Source organism: Gopherus evgoodei, unplaced genomic scaffold, assembly GCF_007399415.2.
Source record: "Gopherus evgoodei ecotype Sinaloan lineage unplaced genomic scaffold, rGopEvg1_v1.p scaffold_34_arrow_ctg1, whole genome shotgun sequence".
Classification (NCBI taxonomy): Eukaryota; Metazoa; Chordata; order Testudines; family Testudinidae; genus Gopherus; species Gopherus evgoodei.
The window spans coordinates 5,563,674-5,578,773 of record NW_022060016.1 but is presented as its reverse complement, the minus strand read 5'-3'; the positions used below and the strand labels follow the sequence as shown (position 1 = coordinate 5,578,773).

Sequence of the window (15,100 nt, the reverse complement as noted above, 5' to 3'; positions counted from 1 at the left end):
GGCTGGGAGCCCAGCATGGAGGCTGCTCCAGGGCAGGTGAGGCTGCGGAGGGGGGTCAGGTGTCCGGGCAGAGGCGGTGGGGCAGTGGGACTGCGGAGCGGGGGGGGGGGTCATTTGTCCGGGCAGAGGCGGGGGGGGGCAGGTGGGGCTGCGGAGCGGAGGGGGGGGTCAGGTGTCCGGGCAGAGGCGGTGGGGCAGGCAGGTGGGGCTGCGGAGCGGAGGGGGGGTCAGGTGTCCGGGCAGAGGCGGTGGGGCAGTGGGACTGCGGAGCGGGGGGGATCATTTGTCCGGGCAGAGGCGGGGGGGGGCAGGTGGGGCTGCGGAGCGGAGGGGGGGGTCAGGAGTCCGGGCAGAGGCGGGGGGCGCAGGTGGGGCTGCGGAGGGGGGGGTCAGGTGTCCGGGCAGAGGCGGGGGGGCTGCGGAGCGGAGGGGGGGTCAGGTGGGGCTGCGGAGCGGGGGGGGGGTCAGGTGTCCGGGCAGAGGCGGGAGGGGGCAGGTGGGGCTGCAGAGCGGAGGGGGGGTCAGGTGTCCGGGCAGGGGGGGCTGCGGAGCGGGGGGGGGTCAGGTGTCCGGGCAGGGGGGGCTGCGGAGCGGGGGGGGGTCAGGTGTCCGGGCAGGGGGGGCTGCGGAGCGGAGGGGGGGTCAGGTGTCCGGGCAGGTGGGGCTGCGGAGCGGGGGGGGGGTCAGGTGTCCGGGCAGGGGGGGCTGCGGAGCGGGGGGGGTCAGGTGTCCAGGCAGGGGGGGCTGCGGAGCGGAGGGGGGTCAGGTGTCCGGGCAGAGGCGGGAGGGGGCAGGTGGGGCTGCAGAGCGGAGGGGGGGTCAGGTGTCCGGGCAGGGGGGGCTGCGGAGCGGAGGGGGGCGGGTGTCCGGGCAGGGGGGGCTGCGGAGCGGAGGGGGGGTCAGGTGTCCGGGCAGGTGGGGCTGCGGAGCGGGGGGGGGGTCAGGTGTCCGGGCAGAGGCGGGAGGGGGCAGGTGGGGCTGCAGAGCGGAGGGGGGGTCAGGTGTCCGGGCAGGGGGGGCTGCGGAGCGGGGGGGGGGTCAGGTGTCCGGGCAGGGGGGGCTGCGGAGCGGGGGGGGGTCAGGTGTCCGGGCAGGGGGGGCTGCGGAGCGGGGGGGGGGTCAGGTGTCCGGGCAGGTGGGGCTGCGGAGCGGGGGGGGGGGGTCAGGTGTCCGGGCAGGGGGGGCTGCGGAGCGGGGGGGGGTCAGGTGTCCAGGCAGGGGGGGCTGCGGAGCGGAGGGGGGTCAGGTGTCCGGGCAGGGGGGGCTGCGGAGCGGGGGGGGGTCAGGTGTCCGGGCAGAGGCGGGAGGGGGCAGGTGGGGCTGCGGAGCGGAGGGGGGTCAGGTGTCCGGGCAGGGGGGGCTGCGGAGCGGGGGGGGGGCGGGTGTCGGGGGGCAGGGGCCATGCCGGGGGCGGCCCGGCGCGGGGCGGAACCAGGCGGGCGGTTCCTGTTCCCGGCCGGGCGCTGCTCGCTGCCGCACCGAGCCCATCGATCTCCGGCAGCCGCCAGCGGGCTGCGGGGTGAGGCCGGGCCGGAGCCTTCGGGTCTGACTCGGGCTGGTTGCGGCGCGAACGGGGGCACCTCACGGGGAGCTCGGGGTGACGCTGTGCGGGGGGGATCGGGATGGGGGCCGGCGGGGAGATCTCGGGGCGGTGGCGCCTGGGGGGTGGGTATCAGGGCTGGGGGCCAGCAGGGGGAGCCGGAGTGGTGGTGGGGGGAGGCGCTATAGGGCGGGACTAGGGGGCAGTGGTTGGGGTCTGGGGCTCTGTGTGTATCGGAGGTAGAGTGGTGGGGTCTCTCCGGAGGGAGCTGGGTAGGGGTGGGAGCTGGGGAATGGTTTTTTGGGGGGTGGGTTGCTCCTGGGGGTATCTCAGGAGGAGCTGGGGGGAGGGTGGCAGCCAGGGGCTGAGTGTATCCAGGTGGGGGGTATTTTTTTGGGGGGGTGAAGTTGGGTAATGCAGGGGGGTTGCTGGTAGGGGTATCTCTGGGGGGAGGAGAGGGGTAGGTGGCAGCCAGGGGCTGAGTGTATCCAGGTGTGGTGTAGGGGGGAGTATTTTTTGGGGGGTGAAGTTGGGTGATGCAGGGGGGTTGCTAGGCAGGGGTATCTTTGGGGGGAGGAGAGGAGAGGAGAGGGTGGCAGCCAGGGGCCCAGGTATCTCTGGCCGCCCTGCCTAGGCAGGTCTGTGGTAGTGATGTAAAAGTTTATTTAGCCAGTTCACTGAAAAGCATGAGTCTTACTGATTTCAGTTAACAGTTATCGTCTGCTGCTAGCTGGAGTTCAGGACATCCCTGGGCGCGGGCGGTAGGGCCCTGTGTGAAACATGAGGGTGCTGCAGCACCCCCCGCACTGCTAGTTCCCTGGTTAAACATTTAACCGATAAAATTGTAATCGGTTACACAGTTATATTTTTTAACCACTATTTACATCCCTAGTTTTTGGAAGGCATTGCTCTGGAATAGTCGTTCCCAAACTTTAACAGCCAATGAACCCCTTTCATTAGCATGTCAAGTCTCGCGAACCCCCTCTTAAAAATTAATATTTCCCGGGATTTTCTGCTTTACCTGAGTATAAATTGTAAAAGCAGTGATCTTGGAAATATAAAATTTGTTTTATGACATGCTTATTACACACTATTTATTATTATTATGTATCATTACAGTATTTTTATTACATTATAAAAACGGCAACACTCTTCCAAGCTCTCACTTTTCTAGCTTGTATCACTTTGAATAAGCCTGTTATAACACAAGGCTCCCATGTTTCATCAAGGAGTATCAGATGTGAAACAGCAGGAAGATATTTAAGAAGCCAACTCAAAAGAGTTCCTCCTATACAAGCATTCAGGTCTTGAGCAGTCCAGGCAAACAGGGCACGTTACAACAAAGCTTAAACTTGTTCTTCGTAATAATTTAAAAAACAATCCTAGCTGCCTATTTAATTTAAAAAACAGCAAAAAATATTCACCTCCCTTTCTGTTTCTTATAAGGAGTCTTGGAGTTTCAATCTCCTCAGCATGATAGAGATGCTTGATTTGATCTGCTTATCTCTCGAAAGTCCAGGGGCTCCGGGCTGCTGGTCCCCTGCTGCCCGGGGTCCCTAGGGACAGCTCTGTCCGCCATTAGGGATTTTTTTCCCGAGAACCCCCTGTAGCATTTCACAAACCTCCAGGGGTTCATGAACCCCAGTTTGGGAACCACTGCTCTAGCACAGGGACTTGTGCTGCCAGATGATGTGTTGCTGCCTTTGCCCCCAGGAGCCTGCCATGAAGGTGTCAGTCAGCGTGATCCGCCTGCCGCATGGGCCGGATGGCACAAGCCGTGGCTTTGACCCCAACTCCGCTCGGTACCAGGCTCTGAGCCCCATCAGCATCTCCACTATGGGCTGTGGGAATGAGGCAGATCTGGAGCGGGAGCAGCAGGCCCGCGTGGCTCTGCGGGAGCAGTACCTGCGCAGCCTGATTGCCATGGTTGGCCACACCATCCACTTCACAATGTACGAAAGAGTCAACGTCTCGGCCTTCTTCGACGCCTCAGACATCGACATCTTGAACTTCCAGGTGTCTGACCTGCAGACCCCGCTGGGTGTGCACAGGGAGGCGCTGCTCCGCTGCTCGGACATCATCTCCTACACCTTCGAGCTGTGACTGCCACAGGCACCCTGCCTCCCACCTGTCCTGCTTTCTAATAAAAACACACTTGGGTACAGCTTGCAGAGTCCTTACTTCACCTTTCAGAGTGGAGGTGAATCTGCAGGCCCCAGCATCATAGCTGGAAAGTGATGCTTCTCCTCCACCCATTTGTGCTGCTCTGGAGATGGCCCTGAATTGGAGTGGAAATGAGCTTGGGGGTGGGGGTGCATGGAGCAGCATCCATTTGACACTACTCATCTCTGTTTCTTTTAACTGCTAGTTATAGAAACGTGATATCTCATAATCCACTTGGCCCCATTGAATAGAACCCCGAAAAGTTTCCACCACTTTGGAGCACAGAGGCCAAAGTGATCATTCTGCAAATAGCTCATGATCACCAAATCTGCTCACTGAAGGTTACCAGTCTGGGTGGGTAGGTGAGCACCTGGCATGCCTGTGAGTAACTATGAGCACTTATTCAAATTGCGGAAAAAAGACAAGGCTCCTCAGGTTTCTATCACTGCTGCACCCCTCTCCTCCCTTCTGTCTAGACACACAGCCCAGTGTGGGATTCATGAAGGAGGGAAGGATATTGCAGCAGTAAAACCAAAGTCTCCCAGTTTCTGCTGCTGTAAGATTTGAACTGCCAGCCCCCTGGGCCTCTGTAGAACATAGTGTGGGGCAGGGTGCAGAACAGAGCTGGGATGTACAGAGGTGAGGCCTGTGCCACTGTGGTGGCCTAGGCAGCGTTAGAAAATGTGTCCGCCCTTGTTTGGACTGTGATTGAGGTGAGGCTGAAAAGTAATGGGATGAAGCTGAGCCAGGAGCAAGGTCTCAGGCTGTGCACTGGTCTCCTGGGAAGCTGGTAGAAGTCTGCAGAGCGCCATCGGGCATGGGCGGAGGGGCAGCTCACTAGATGCAATAGGATTTTCCAGCTCAAATTTTTCAGATTGTAGTTAATATCTGATCTCCCTGGTTCCTTTTGGCCAGTTTAGAAGGACAAGAGGACCCTGCTGGCTTGCAGGGGGAGGCTGAAAGTTATCGTGGCTGCATGGATTATTGGCCTGACGGGGCAGAGCGGTCGAGCCTAGCTGTTTGAGATGAAAGTTGGCAAGCTAATGCACTTTGTGAATTGGCATCAGTGGAGCAGGGATTTCAGTCTCTCCTCTGGAACCTGCCATGGGGCTCACCCCTCTGACCTGGAAATGAGATAATTGGCCAAGGTTTTCAGTAGTGACTAAAGGTTCCATTTGCACTCCTTGGAAATCCAATGGGAGATGTCTTAGATAGACCTGATTTTCAGAACCTGCCGAGGACCCTGAAGATCAGGCCCCTAAAACAAGGGCCCTCCCCCCCAGGCACTGAGCAGCTGGAGTTTGTGCTTGGCATTTGCCTGGGGAATATTTGTGCTTCAAGTGAATTGTGAAAATGAGACAAGCCAGGCATCTTGGCCCCATTTTGTTTGCTGGACACTTCTATGGTGTCCTCCCAGCTTCAGCATAGTGAGCCATAGATGTGTTGTGAATAGGGGAGAACAACCCTATCATGGAGGACTGGTTGTTGGTAGCTGTAGCTGGCTCTTGGGATTGCTTGGTAAGCACATGCACTGGATGTTTCTGCTAAAACGGAAGAGTTTAAAAATTTTAATGTTTTTAAACCATAGGGGATCACGGCAAGATTCCTGCATTCCAAACTTGGGACTGAGCTCGCCTGCTAAACCCAGGGTTGTGAGCTCAATCCTTGAGGGGGCCATTTAGGGAATGGAGGTAAAAAATCTGTCTGGGGATTGGTCCTGCTTTGAGCAGGGGGTTGGACTAGATGATCTTCTGAGGTCCCTTCCAACCCTGATATTCTAAGTGCTGGAGAATCCACTACAACCTTTAGTAAATTAATTATCCTGTTCCAATCCACTGGTCTGCACTCCTAGCCATTGGGTCTTAGTCTGCCTGTATCTGTGACATTAAAGAGCCCTCTAGTATCTTATAACTTCTGCCTATGTGGATACTTATAGATCATGATCCAGCCACCATTTAATGGTCTCTTTTAAAATACAGATATTGTGCTCCTTCAAGTCTCAGGCCATGTCTACAGCTAAAATTTTGCAGCGCTGGTTGTTACAGCTGTATTAGTACAGCTGTATAGGGCCAGCGCTGCAGAGTGGCCACACTTACAGCAACCAGCGCTGCAAGTGGTGTTAGATGTGGCCACACTGCAGCGCTGTTGGGCGGCTTCAAGGGGGGTTCCGGGAACGCGAGAGCAAACCGGGAAAGGAGACCAGCTTCGCCGCGGTTTGCTCTCGCGTTCCCCGAACCACCCTGCAAACCGCAGGGAAGGAGACCTTCTTGCTCGGGGTTCCGGGAATGAGAGAGCAAACCGGGAAAGGAGACCAGCTTCGCCGCGGTTTGCTCTCGCGTTCCCGGAGCCACCCAGCAAACCGCAGGGAAGGAGACCTGCTTGCTCGGGGTTCCGGGAACGAGAGAGCAAACCGGGAAAGGAGACCAGCTTCGCCGCGGTTTGCTCTCGCGTTCCCGGAGCCACCCAGCAAACCGCAGGGAAGGAGACCTGCTTGCTCGGGGTTCCGGGAACGCGAGAGCAAACCGGGAAAGGAGACCAGCTTCGCCGCGGTTTGCTCTCGCGTTCCCCGAACCACCCTGCAAACCGCAGGGAAGGAGACCTGCTTGCTCGGGGTTCCGGGAACGAGAGAGCAAACCGGGAAAGGAGACCAGCTTGATTACCAGAGGCTTCCTCCTTCCACGGAGGTCAAGAAAAGCCCTGGTAAGTGTCTACATTGGATTACCAGCGCTGGATCCTCTACACCCGAGACAAAACGGGAGTACGGCCAGCGCTGCAAACAGGGAGTTGCAGCGCTGGTGGTGCCCTGCAGATGTGTACACCTTCAAAGTTGCAGCGCTGTAACTCCCTCACCAGCGCTGCAACTTTCTGATGTAGACAAGCCCTCAGTGTAAGGCAAGTTTCCCAGACCTCTCTCATCACTTTCTGGATCTAGTCTAGTTTTACTGGGAGTCAGGGATTTTTCCCCCAGTGTAGTCGGCATGGGCTTGTGATGGTGTTATTGGTTTGTCTCTTTCCTTGGAAGCATTGGGGATGGCCACAAGTGGCGATGGGATACGGGGCGGGATGCTAGGTACTGTTACTTTCCCCTCTCAGGCATTTGGCTGGCTGGTTCTTGCTCACATGCTTAGGGTCTAACTAATCACCATATATGAGGTTAGGAAAGAATTTTCCTCCCAAGTCAGATTGGCAGGGTTGGGGTTTTTTGCCGCCTTCTGAAGTGAGCAGTGCAGCTTACTTGCTGGGGTTTTCTGGGTACATCTCAAAGACCCTTGCAAATGCCTCAGGCACTGTGCACCTCAGCGCCTCCTGTTCTCTGCCACCAGCAAACAATTTATCAACATGGGTTTATGGAAAACAGATCCTGTCAAACTAACCATCTTTTTTTTTTTGGATGAGATTACAAGTTTGGTTGATAAAGGTACTCAGGGAGACGAAATATACTTAGATGTCTGTTAAACATCTGATTTGGTACCACACATTTTGATTAAAAAAACCCCAGAGCAACATAAAATGAACATGGCCCACATTAAATGGATTAAAAACTGGCTAACGGTCTCAAAATGTAACTGTAAACAGGGAATCCTCATCAAGTGGGTCCATTTCCAGTGGAGTCCCTCCGGGACCAGTTCTTGGCCCTGTGCTGTTGAATATTTTTATTAAGGCCCTGGAAGAGAACATAAAAACCATCACTGAAAAGGTTTTCAGATAACCCAAAAGTGGTGTGTATGATAAATAATGTAAGAGGCTAGCTATTCCCCTTCAGCCTCCTACCGGAGCTGCAGCCAGTGATTTTAATATTCCAGCCAGTTTCAGTTACACCACGTCAGAATTTCTCTCACACGAGCATTTCCAACTCCTCTTGTTTGTTACACATGCTTCTACCACAATTGTAACATTTCTTCTCCTTCCCTCTGGCCTCATTTCATTTGTGAGACTTGAAGTCTGACTTACAGTTGAGTAACTGGATGGTTTGACTGGTAATGTCTGAATTAAGAACCAACGGAGGTCTTACAAATTATGATCAAGTTGCCCCTTACCCTTCTCTTTGTTAAGCTAAATAGATTCAGCTCCTTGAGTCTCATTATAAGGCAGGTTTCCTAATCCTTTAGTCATTCTCATGGCTCTTCTCTGAACCCTATGCAATTTATCAACATCCTTCTTGAGTTGCAGACATGCGAACTGGACGCAGGGTTCTGGCAGCGTTGGCACCAGTGCCAAATAGAGGTAAAAGAACCTCTCTGCTCCTGCTGGAGGGTCCCCTACTTATGCATCCCAGAGTCACATTAGTTCTTTCAGCCACAGCATTAGTCTGGGAGTTCAGTTCAGCTGATTATCCAGCATTTCCTCCATCCCCAAAAACACACTTTCAGTGTTACTGCTTCCCAGGCTAGTCCCCCATCCTGTAGGGATGGCCCGTATTAAAACGCACTGTTTCCTTGCACCCAGTTTATCAAGCAATCCAGCTTGCTCTGAACCAGTGACCTGTCCTCTTCATTTACCACTCCCCCAATTTTGATATCCGCAAACTTTTTCAGTGATAATTTAATTGTTCCAGGTCATTAATAAAGATGTTAAATAGCAAGAGGGGCCAAGCAGCAAGCCCTGCCCCCCCCACCCCCAAAACACAAGGATGTTTTAATACAGGCAGCATGAGACCTCCAGCATGTCACTTGAAGTCTCCCAGGATCTGTTTTTTCCCTACATTTTCTAGATAGATGTGTAAGGAGCCAGTCAGCCTGTTCCCTAGTGTATGGTGGGCTGTTGCAGACACCAACTCATACCCCATCTCATGCTTTATGTTAGCCGTTGATCCATAAGCATTCACCATCACCACCTTCTGTTATCAGTGTCTCCAACAGGTAATGCCCTTTTGACAATCAAGCTCCCCTCCCCTTTTGCTCATTTTATTCCTCCTCCTAAATAGGTTACAACCATTGATCTTTAATATCCTAAGCATGCAAATCATTCCTGCAGGTTTCACTAATACCAATCAGCTCAAATTAGCAGGAGTGTTGTAAGCAACACACGAGAAGTAATTCTGCTACTCTGCTGATTAGGCCTCAGCTGGAGTATCCAGTTCTGGGTGCCACATTTCAGGAAAGATGTGGACAAATTGGAGAAAGTGAAGAGAAGAGCAACAAGCTGATCAAAGGTCTAGAACAGTGATTCTCAACCAGGGCTACGTGTGCTCCTGGGGTACTCAGATGTTTACCAGGGGGTACAGCAACTCATCTAGCTATTTGCCTAGTTGAACAGGCTACGTAAAAAGCACTAGCAAAGTCAGCACACACTAAAATTTCATACAGCCAATGACTTGTTTATACTATGTACTATACACTGAAATGTACATTTATATTCCAATTGATTTATTTTATAATTATATCGTAAAAATGAGAAAGGAAGCCATTTTTCAGTAATAGTGTGGTGACACTTCTGTATTGCTATGTCTGACTTTGTAAGCAAGTAGTTTTTAAGTGAGGTGAAACTTGGGGGTACACAAGACAAATCAGACACCTGGAAGGGGTACAGTTGTCTGGAAAGGTTCGGAGCCACGGCCTAGAAAACGTGACCTATGTGGGAAGATTGAAAAAATTGGGTTTGCTTAGTCTTGAAAGAAAGAGGGGACGTAACAGATTTCAAGTACATAAAAGGTTGTTACAAAGAGGCGGGAGAAAAATTGTTCTTGTTAACCTCTGAGGAGGAGAGAAGCAGCCATGGCTTTAAATTGAAGCCAGGGCAGTTTAGGTTGGACATTAGGGAAAACTTCCTCTTAGGGCAGTTAAGCACTGGAATAAATGACCAAAGCAGGTTGTGGAATCTCTGTCATTGGAGGCATTTAAGAACAGGTTAGAACCTGTCAGGGTTGGTCTAGATAATACTTATGGGACTGGCCTAGATGACCACTCGAAGTCCCATCCAGTCCCCCAGTTCTATGAATTGCAATTCTTCTTGTTTTGTTACCCAGCCTCCTCGCAGTGGCGTAGTGGCATTTAAAGAGCTAGGTAATAGCACGCTGCAGGTACCAGATCAGGCACTTGGTTGGGATTCTGATCTGCACGCATGCATAAGTTGTTCTGGTTTAACACCTCCATCAGTTTAAACCCTACTCGCACCTGCCACGTACAGGTTTCGTAGCCAGAGGTCCATACCCAACTGGAACAGAACCTTCTGGAGAAAAGGCCCAGGCTAGTGCATGGAGAGCTACTGCCCCATGTTAGGATATGGATAGTCAGGCCTGTCTGCAAGGCCTGTAGTTTAAGACCGTAGGTGTATGTTTATCATGTAGCTAGTTATAGAAGTATAAAAGAAAGACTCAAAGTCACTGTCTGCCTGCCTAAGGGCCTTCTCTCACTGTGACAGTCTGATGCCCTGCTCTTAAGCTAAGGCCTTTGGCTAAGCAGTGGGAACAGCCATAAGCTGGGAAGCGAACGGTCACATCCGCACACATTTCAAACCAGTCATATTGAAATAAGGCAAGGGGGGCTGTTAGAGCAGTGAGCCGATCTATCACCTCCAGAGAAAGGGAAGAGCCTAGGAGATGTAAAAAGAAATTTCGTTTGATAGTTTTCTGTTTGGTAAGAACTCACTTATCAATAGACAGTTAGGAAACCCTCATGTCTTTATAGATGTAGCTGTGAAATCCTCACTTCTGTGTTGTTTTGTCATTATAGTCCCCACTCTGCTATGGTTTATTTGCATTATTTGTCTGCTGTAGAATTAATTTTGCTGGGTATGAACTAATTAAGGTGGTTTAGCTCAGGGGGGGCCAACCTGAGGCTCCGGAGCCACATGCGGCTCTTCTGAGGTTACGATGTGGCTCCTTACCTCGGCACTGACTCCAGGGCTGGAGCTATAGATGCTGACTTTCCAATGTGCTGGGGGGCACTCACTGCAAAAACCCCCTGCTCTGCCCCCCACTCTACCCTTCCCCCAAAGCCCCTGCCTCTTCCCTGCCCTCGCTCCTCCCCAGCATCCTGTGCACATGAAACAGCTGATGGGAGTAGGTGCTGACTGACGGGGCTACCAGCAGGGGATGGGGAGCTGCTGATATATTACTGGGGCTCTTTGGCAATGTACATTGGTAAATTGTGGCTCCGTCTCAGGTTGGCCACCCCTGGGTTAGTTAATCATGTTACAATGTTAGGATTTGTTAGGTAAATTTCAGTAAAATGATTGGTTAAGGTCTAGCTGAGATTATTACTATATAAGTTAGGGGCAAACAGGAACTAAGGCGGGATATGAAAATAAGGAAAAAGGAACTTTGATTTAAGCTTGCTGGAAGTTCACCCTAATAAACATCAAATTGTTTGCACCTTCGGACTCTGGGTATTGTTGCTCTCTGTTCACACGAGAAGGACCAGGGAAGTGAGAGGGTAAAGGAATAAGCCCTCTAACACCCCAGAAGGAGCCTCCCCTCTCAGCACTCTGGGCCTGCATCCCCTAAGGGCACCCACTAGCCTATCTAGCAGAGAGGGCCCAGGGGTGGAGGGAACTGGCATTTCCTTAGGAAAGCCACAGCCTAAGCCACCCTGTGTGCTCCAAGCCTCATTCCTCCCGTGTCCCTGCTGCCTGCAGGGGCAGGCCACAGCCATTCCAGGGGGAAGGGTACGGCTTCCAGATACTGACCCCTAGCCCCAATTCCCTTACACTGCAGACCCACTCCCCTCCTCCCAAAGTCAAAATGCTCAGCTCCACCCCTCCCCCGTCCCGTGTCACAGGAAAGCTCTGCAGTTACCCTGGGTGCAGGTCCTTGCAGACACAAAGGGGAGACAGAGTTGAGGCCTTGGCCCAGCTGCCCAGTTTAAGGCTCCTGCAAGGACTAAGGCGGATTTTTTATTATTATCCGATACTGGCATCTTAAAAACAGAACTGCAATGTACAGCTTTGCTACACAGCAGGGCTGGCAGGGCCTGCTGAGCCGATCGCACCACAAGGGGGCAGAGACCAGTGCTGCGCTGGGACCCATGCTCTAATGGCGGTAGTGAGGGCTTCTGGACCGGGAGCGTGAACGCCTGCAAAGGGAGAAGACAGGCTGGTTAAAGCAAGGAGGGGAATGTGCAGCCGGGGCAGCCCTGGGGCAAGGAGGGTCCCCAGCTGCTCACTAGCAGCCACACAGCACTCCCCCCAGTTCCCTATAAGGGGCATCAGAGCTACATCAATCTCTCTGGTCATGAAAAAGTCTGACACAGGCCTCACTGTGTTTGGGTTCAGCAGGAGGGAGTCAGAGGTGAGACAGGGACTGGGCCACTCTGAAACCGCTGCCTGCCTCAGTCAAGCAGCACCACAGTGACGGCTCCCTCCTGGGCTCAGCTCCTCTCACTTCTCCTGCCCAGGCACGACTGCTCTGCACGCAGCAGCCAAGCTGTCATGGACACCGCTGGCCAGGTGCACCCGAGCCTGCCTTCAACACAGCCAGTCCTGCCCCCCCCCCCCCCCGCTGCAGGGGCAGGACACTCCCTGCCTCTGCATGCAGCTGAACAGCCAAGGGTGTGAGCAGGGCCAGCAGCATGAGGCAGTGACTGGAGGAGCCCGTTGAGTGCCACAGGCCAGCAGGACACGCCAGGTCTATGAGGACAGGATCCTGAGTGTCATGGGTTCCCTGTGCCCACCTGCCCCAAGGCGCAGGACTGGCTGCCCTCACAGCTCCCCCATGGGCACGGCTGGAGCTGCAGGCAGCTGGTTACCCCATCCCAGGTGAAAAGAGACTGAACCTACCTCCTGGAGGAACCATATTCCCGACCTGCAAAGCAAAGGGCAAGGGTTACAACTTGGAGATGAAGCCTCTGCACTGGCAGGCACGGGCTTAGGAGATGCTATTGTGCCCACAGGGCAGCTGCTTGGTGGGCAGGAGAAGGATAACCTGGTTGCTCTGGAGAGTGGGACAGCCCTTTCCAGCAGCTTTAGGCTCGGGGAGGCTGATTTATAGTGAACTAACTGCGAAATGCAGGGATTCCACCCACTGCTCTGGGGAAAGGACGTACTGAACAGTACAGATCTGACCCTGCAAGGTGAACAGGCAGGTAAGTGTCTGCAGCACTGCAGGCGATGGTGGCAGTTTCATTAAACACTTCTTAGCAGTGTTTTTTGAGATGGGTTGCTCATATTGGTTCCAATTAGGTGTGCGCTCGCTGTGGGCACGGCCACCAGAAGATTTTTCCCCAGCAGTATCCGTCGGGTCGGCCTGGGCACCCCCTGGGGTTGCACCTTCATGGCACTCAATATAGGGCCATGCCACCCCGCCACCCCCTCAGTTCCTTCTTGCCGGCTACTTTGACAGAGGGGTAGGAGGGTGGGTATTGGAATGAACATGAGTAAGTTCTCGAAGAACAATAGTTACAAGAAGCTTGGTAACTGTTTTTTCTTCTTTGAGTGCTTACTCATGTCAATTCCAATTAGGTGAATCCCAAGCCTAAATTTTGGAGGTGGGGTCAGAGTTCAAAGGTTCGCTGACTGAAGCGCCGCTCTACCAAAGGTTGCATTGTCTCGGGCCTGCTGGGTAACTCTAAATGCAAGGTGAAAGTGTGTAATGATGACCATGTCACTGCTCTGCATATTTCCTGGGTTGGAACATGTGCCAGGAACACTGCTGATGAGGCCTGTGGCCTGGTGGAGTGTGCTGTAAGCAGAGGGGCAGGTACCTTTGCCAGGCCATTGCACTCCCAGATGCATGACAAGACCCTCTGGGAGAACACTGGAAGCCCATTCATTCTGTCCACTACGGCAACAAACAGTTGAATGTGACTTTTGGAACGGTTTCATTCGCTCAATGTAAAATGCCAATGTCCGCCAAACCTCTGGTGAGTGAAATTTCTGCTTCCTGCTGCTTGAGTGCGGCTTAGGATAGAAAACTGGGAGAAAAATGTCCTGGTTGACATGAAACTGGGAGACAATCTCGGGAAGGAAACCCGGATGAGGCCTGAGCTGAACCTTGTCCTTATAGAACACAGTGTAAGGAGGCTCTGATGTTAAGGCCCTAAGTTCAGACACCCTCCTGGCTGATGTTATTGCTACCTGAAATGCCACCTTGTATGAGACGTACAATAGAGAACATGTCACCAGCGATTCAAAAGGTGGCCCCGTTAGTCTGGAAAGGACCAGATTGAGGTCCTAGGCTGGGACTGGCTGTCAGATGTGCAGATACAGCCTGTTGAGACCTTTCAGGAAATGACTGACCATGGGGTTGGCAAAAGATGATTGTCCCTCTGCACCTGGATGGAAGGCAGAAATGGCAGCCAAGTGAACCTTTATTGACGACATGGACAACCCTTATTTGAGGTGGAGCAGAGAGTCCAGTATTAGGGGAATGGACACGAGCATTGGAGACAGACAGGGTTGCGCTGACCAGATTGAAAATTTCTTCCACTTGGCCAGGTAGTAGCCCTCGTGGAAGGTTTCCTACTGCCAAGGAGGACTTGTCTGACCAGGTCCACTGGACTCAGCCATGGAGCTTCCACATCGTGAGATGCAACGCTTCATGGTTTGGGTGCTGGAGATGACCTGGATCCTGAATTATAAAATCTGGGAAGAGCAGCAAGGTGACTAGGGCTTCCATGGACATTTCCAGGACAGATGTGTATCAATGTTGACAGGACCAGGCTAGAACTATCAATATGACTGAGGCATTGTCCTTCTGAACTTTGAGGCGCATCTTGTGAACGAGAGGGATGGGAGGGAACACATACAAGAGGTGACCCTCCCATGAAAGGAGGAACGTGCCCACAATGGAGCCTGGGCTGTGGTTCAGGAAGAAGCAGAACTGATTTTTCTTGTTACATTATGTGGCAAACTGGTCTATCTGGGGAAACCCCCACTGCTGAAAGATGGGAGTTCAGAACATCCAGGTGCAAGGATCACTTGTGGCTGTGGAACGACCTGCTGAGATAGTCCACTGACTCGTTCTGTACTCCGGGGAGGTACAATGCTTCCAGCTGTATCGAATGAGCTATGCAGAAGTCCCACAGCTTCCTGGCAGAGGGGAGAGGAGCGTGCACCCCCGATTGTTTATATAAAACATGGCTGTGGTGTTGTCTGTCATAACCAATACACATTTCCCTTCCAGATAAACTTGGAATGTCTGGCATGCTAGGCAGAGTGCTCTCAGCTCTCTTAAGCTGACGTGGACAGTGAGCTCCGCCTGAGACCAGAGACCTTGTGTCTTGAGGTCTCCCACATGTGCACCCCACCCCAAGGCTGATGCATCTGTCACCAACAAAAGAGATGGCTCAGGTCTGGTGAAGGTAACTCCCACACATACCATCTGGGGTCGAACCACCACAGGAAGGAGTCAAGGGCCAGACGAGGCAGGGTGACGACCTTGTCCAGATTGTCCCGAACTGGCCAATATACCGAGGCCAGCCACAATTGGAGCGGCTGGAGTCTGAACCTGGCGTGCTGTAC

At 53.4% G+C, this 15,100-nt stretch overlaps 2 protein-coding genes across 6 annotated transcripts in view; one reads left to right on the top strand and one right to left on the bottom strand.

Annotated features, from left to right (window-relative positions):
- GEMIN7 (gem nuclear organelle associated protein 7) lies at positions 1-3,704 on the top strand. 5 transcript variants are annotated; one of them, XM_030544542.1, is made up of 2 exons: positions 1-36; positions 3,254-3,704. In XM_030544542.1, exons 1-2 carry the CDS (start codon positions 16-18, stop codon positions 3,641-3,643), a joined length of 411 nt encoding a protein of 136 aa, XP_030400402.1. In that variant the 5' UTR covers positions 1-15; the 3' UTR covers positions 3,644-3,704. The 5 variants fall into 5 exon arrangements, with proteins under 5 accessions (XP_030400402.1, XP_030400403.1, XP_030400404.1 ...); XM_030544543.1 differs by lacking the exon at positions 1-36 and adding an exon at positions 1,444-1,519; XM_030544544.1 differs by lacking the exon at positions 1-36 and adding an exon at positions 1,465-1,543.
- A 7,774-nt stretch (positions 3,705-11,478) lies between these two features.
- Positions 11,479-15,100, bottom strand: part of CLASRP (CLK4 associating serine/arginine rich protein) — a 43,934-nt gene continuing 40,312 nt past the window's right edge. The window contains exons 22-23 of the mRNA XM_030544700.1: positions 12,419-12,443; positions 11,479-11,715 (exon numbers count right to left, since the gene is read on the bottom strand). Coding sequence (XP_030400560.1) covers positions 11,673-11,715; positions 12,419-12,443 — 68 coding nt within the window. The 3' untranslated portion in view covers positions 11,479-11,672. The remainder of the gene's footprint in view (positions 11,716-12,418; positions 12,444-15,100) is intronic.

Excerpts from the sequence above, each read along its gene's own strand:
- GEMIN7 (XM_030544542.1), top strand. The coding sequence starts at position 16 with ATGGAGGCTGCTCCAGGGCAG. Across the intron at positions 37-3,253 it reads TGGAGGCTGCTCCAGGGCAG|GAGCCTGCCATGAAGGTGTC; the intron begins GTGAGGCTGCGG and ends CTTTGCCCCCAG.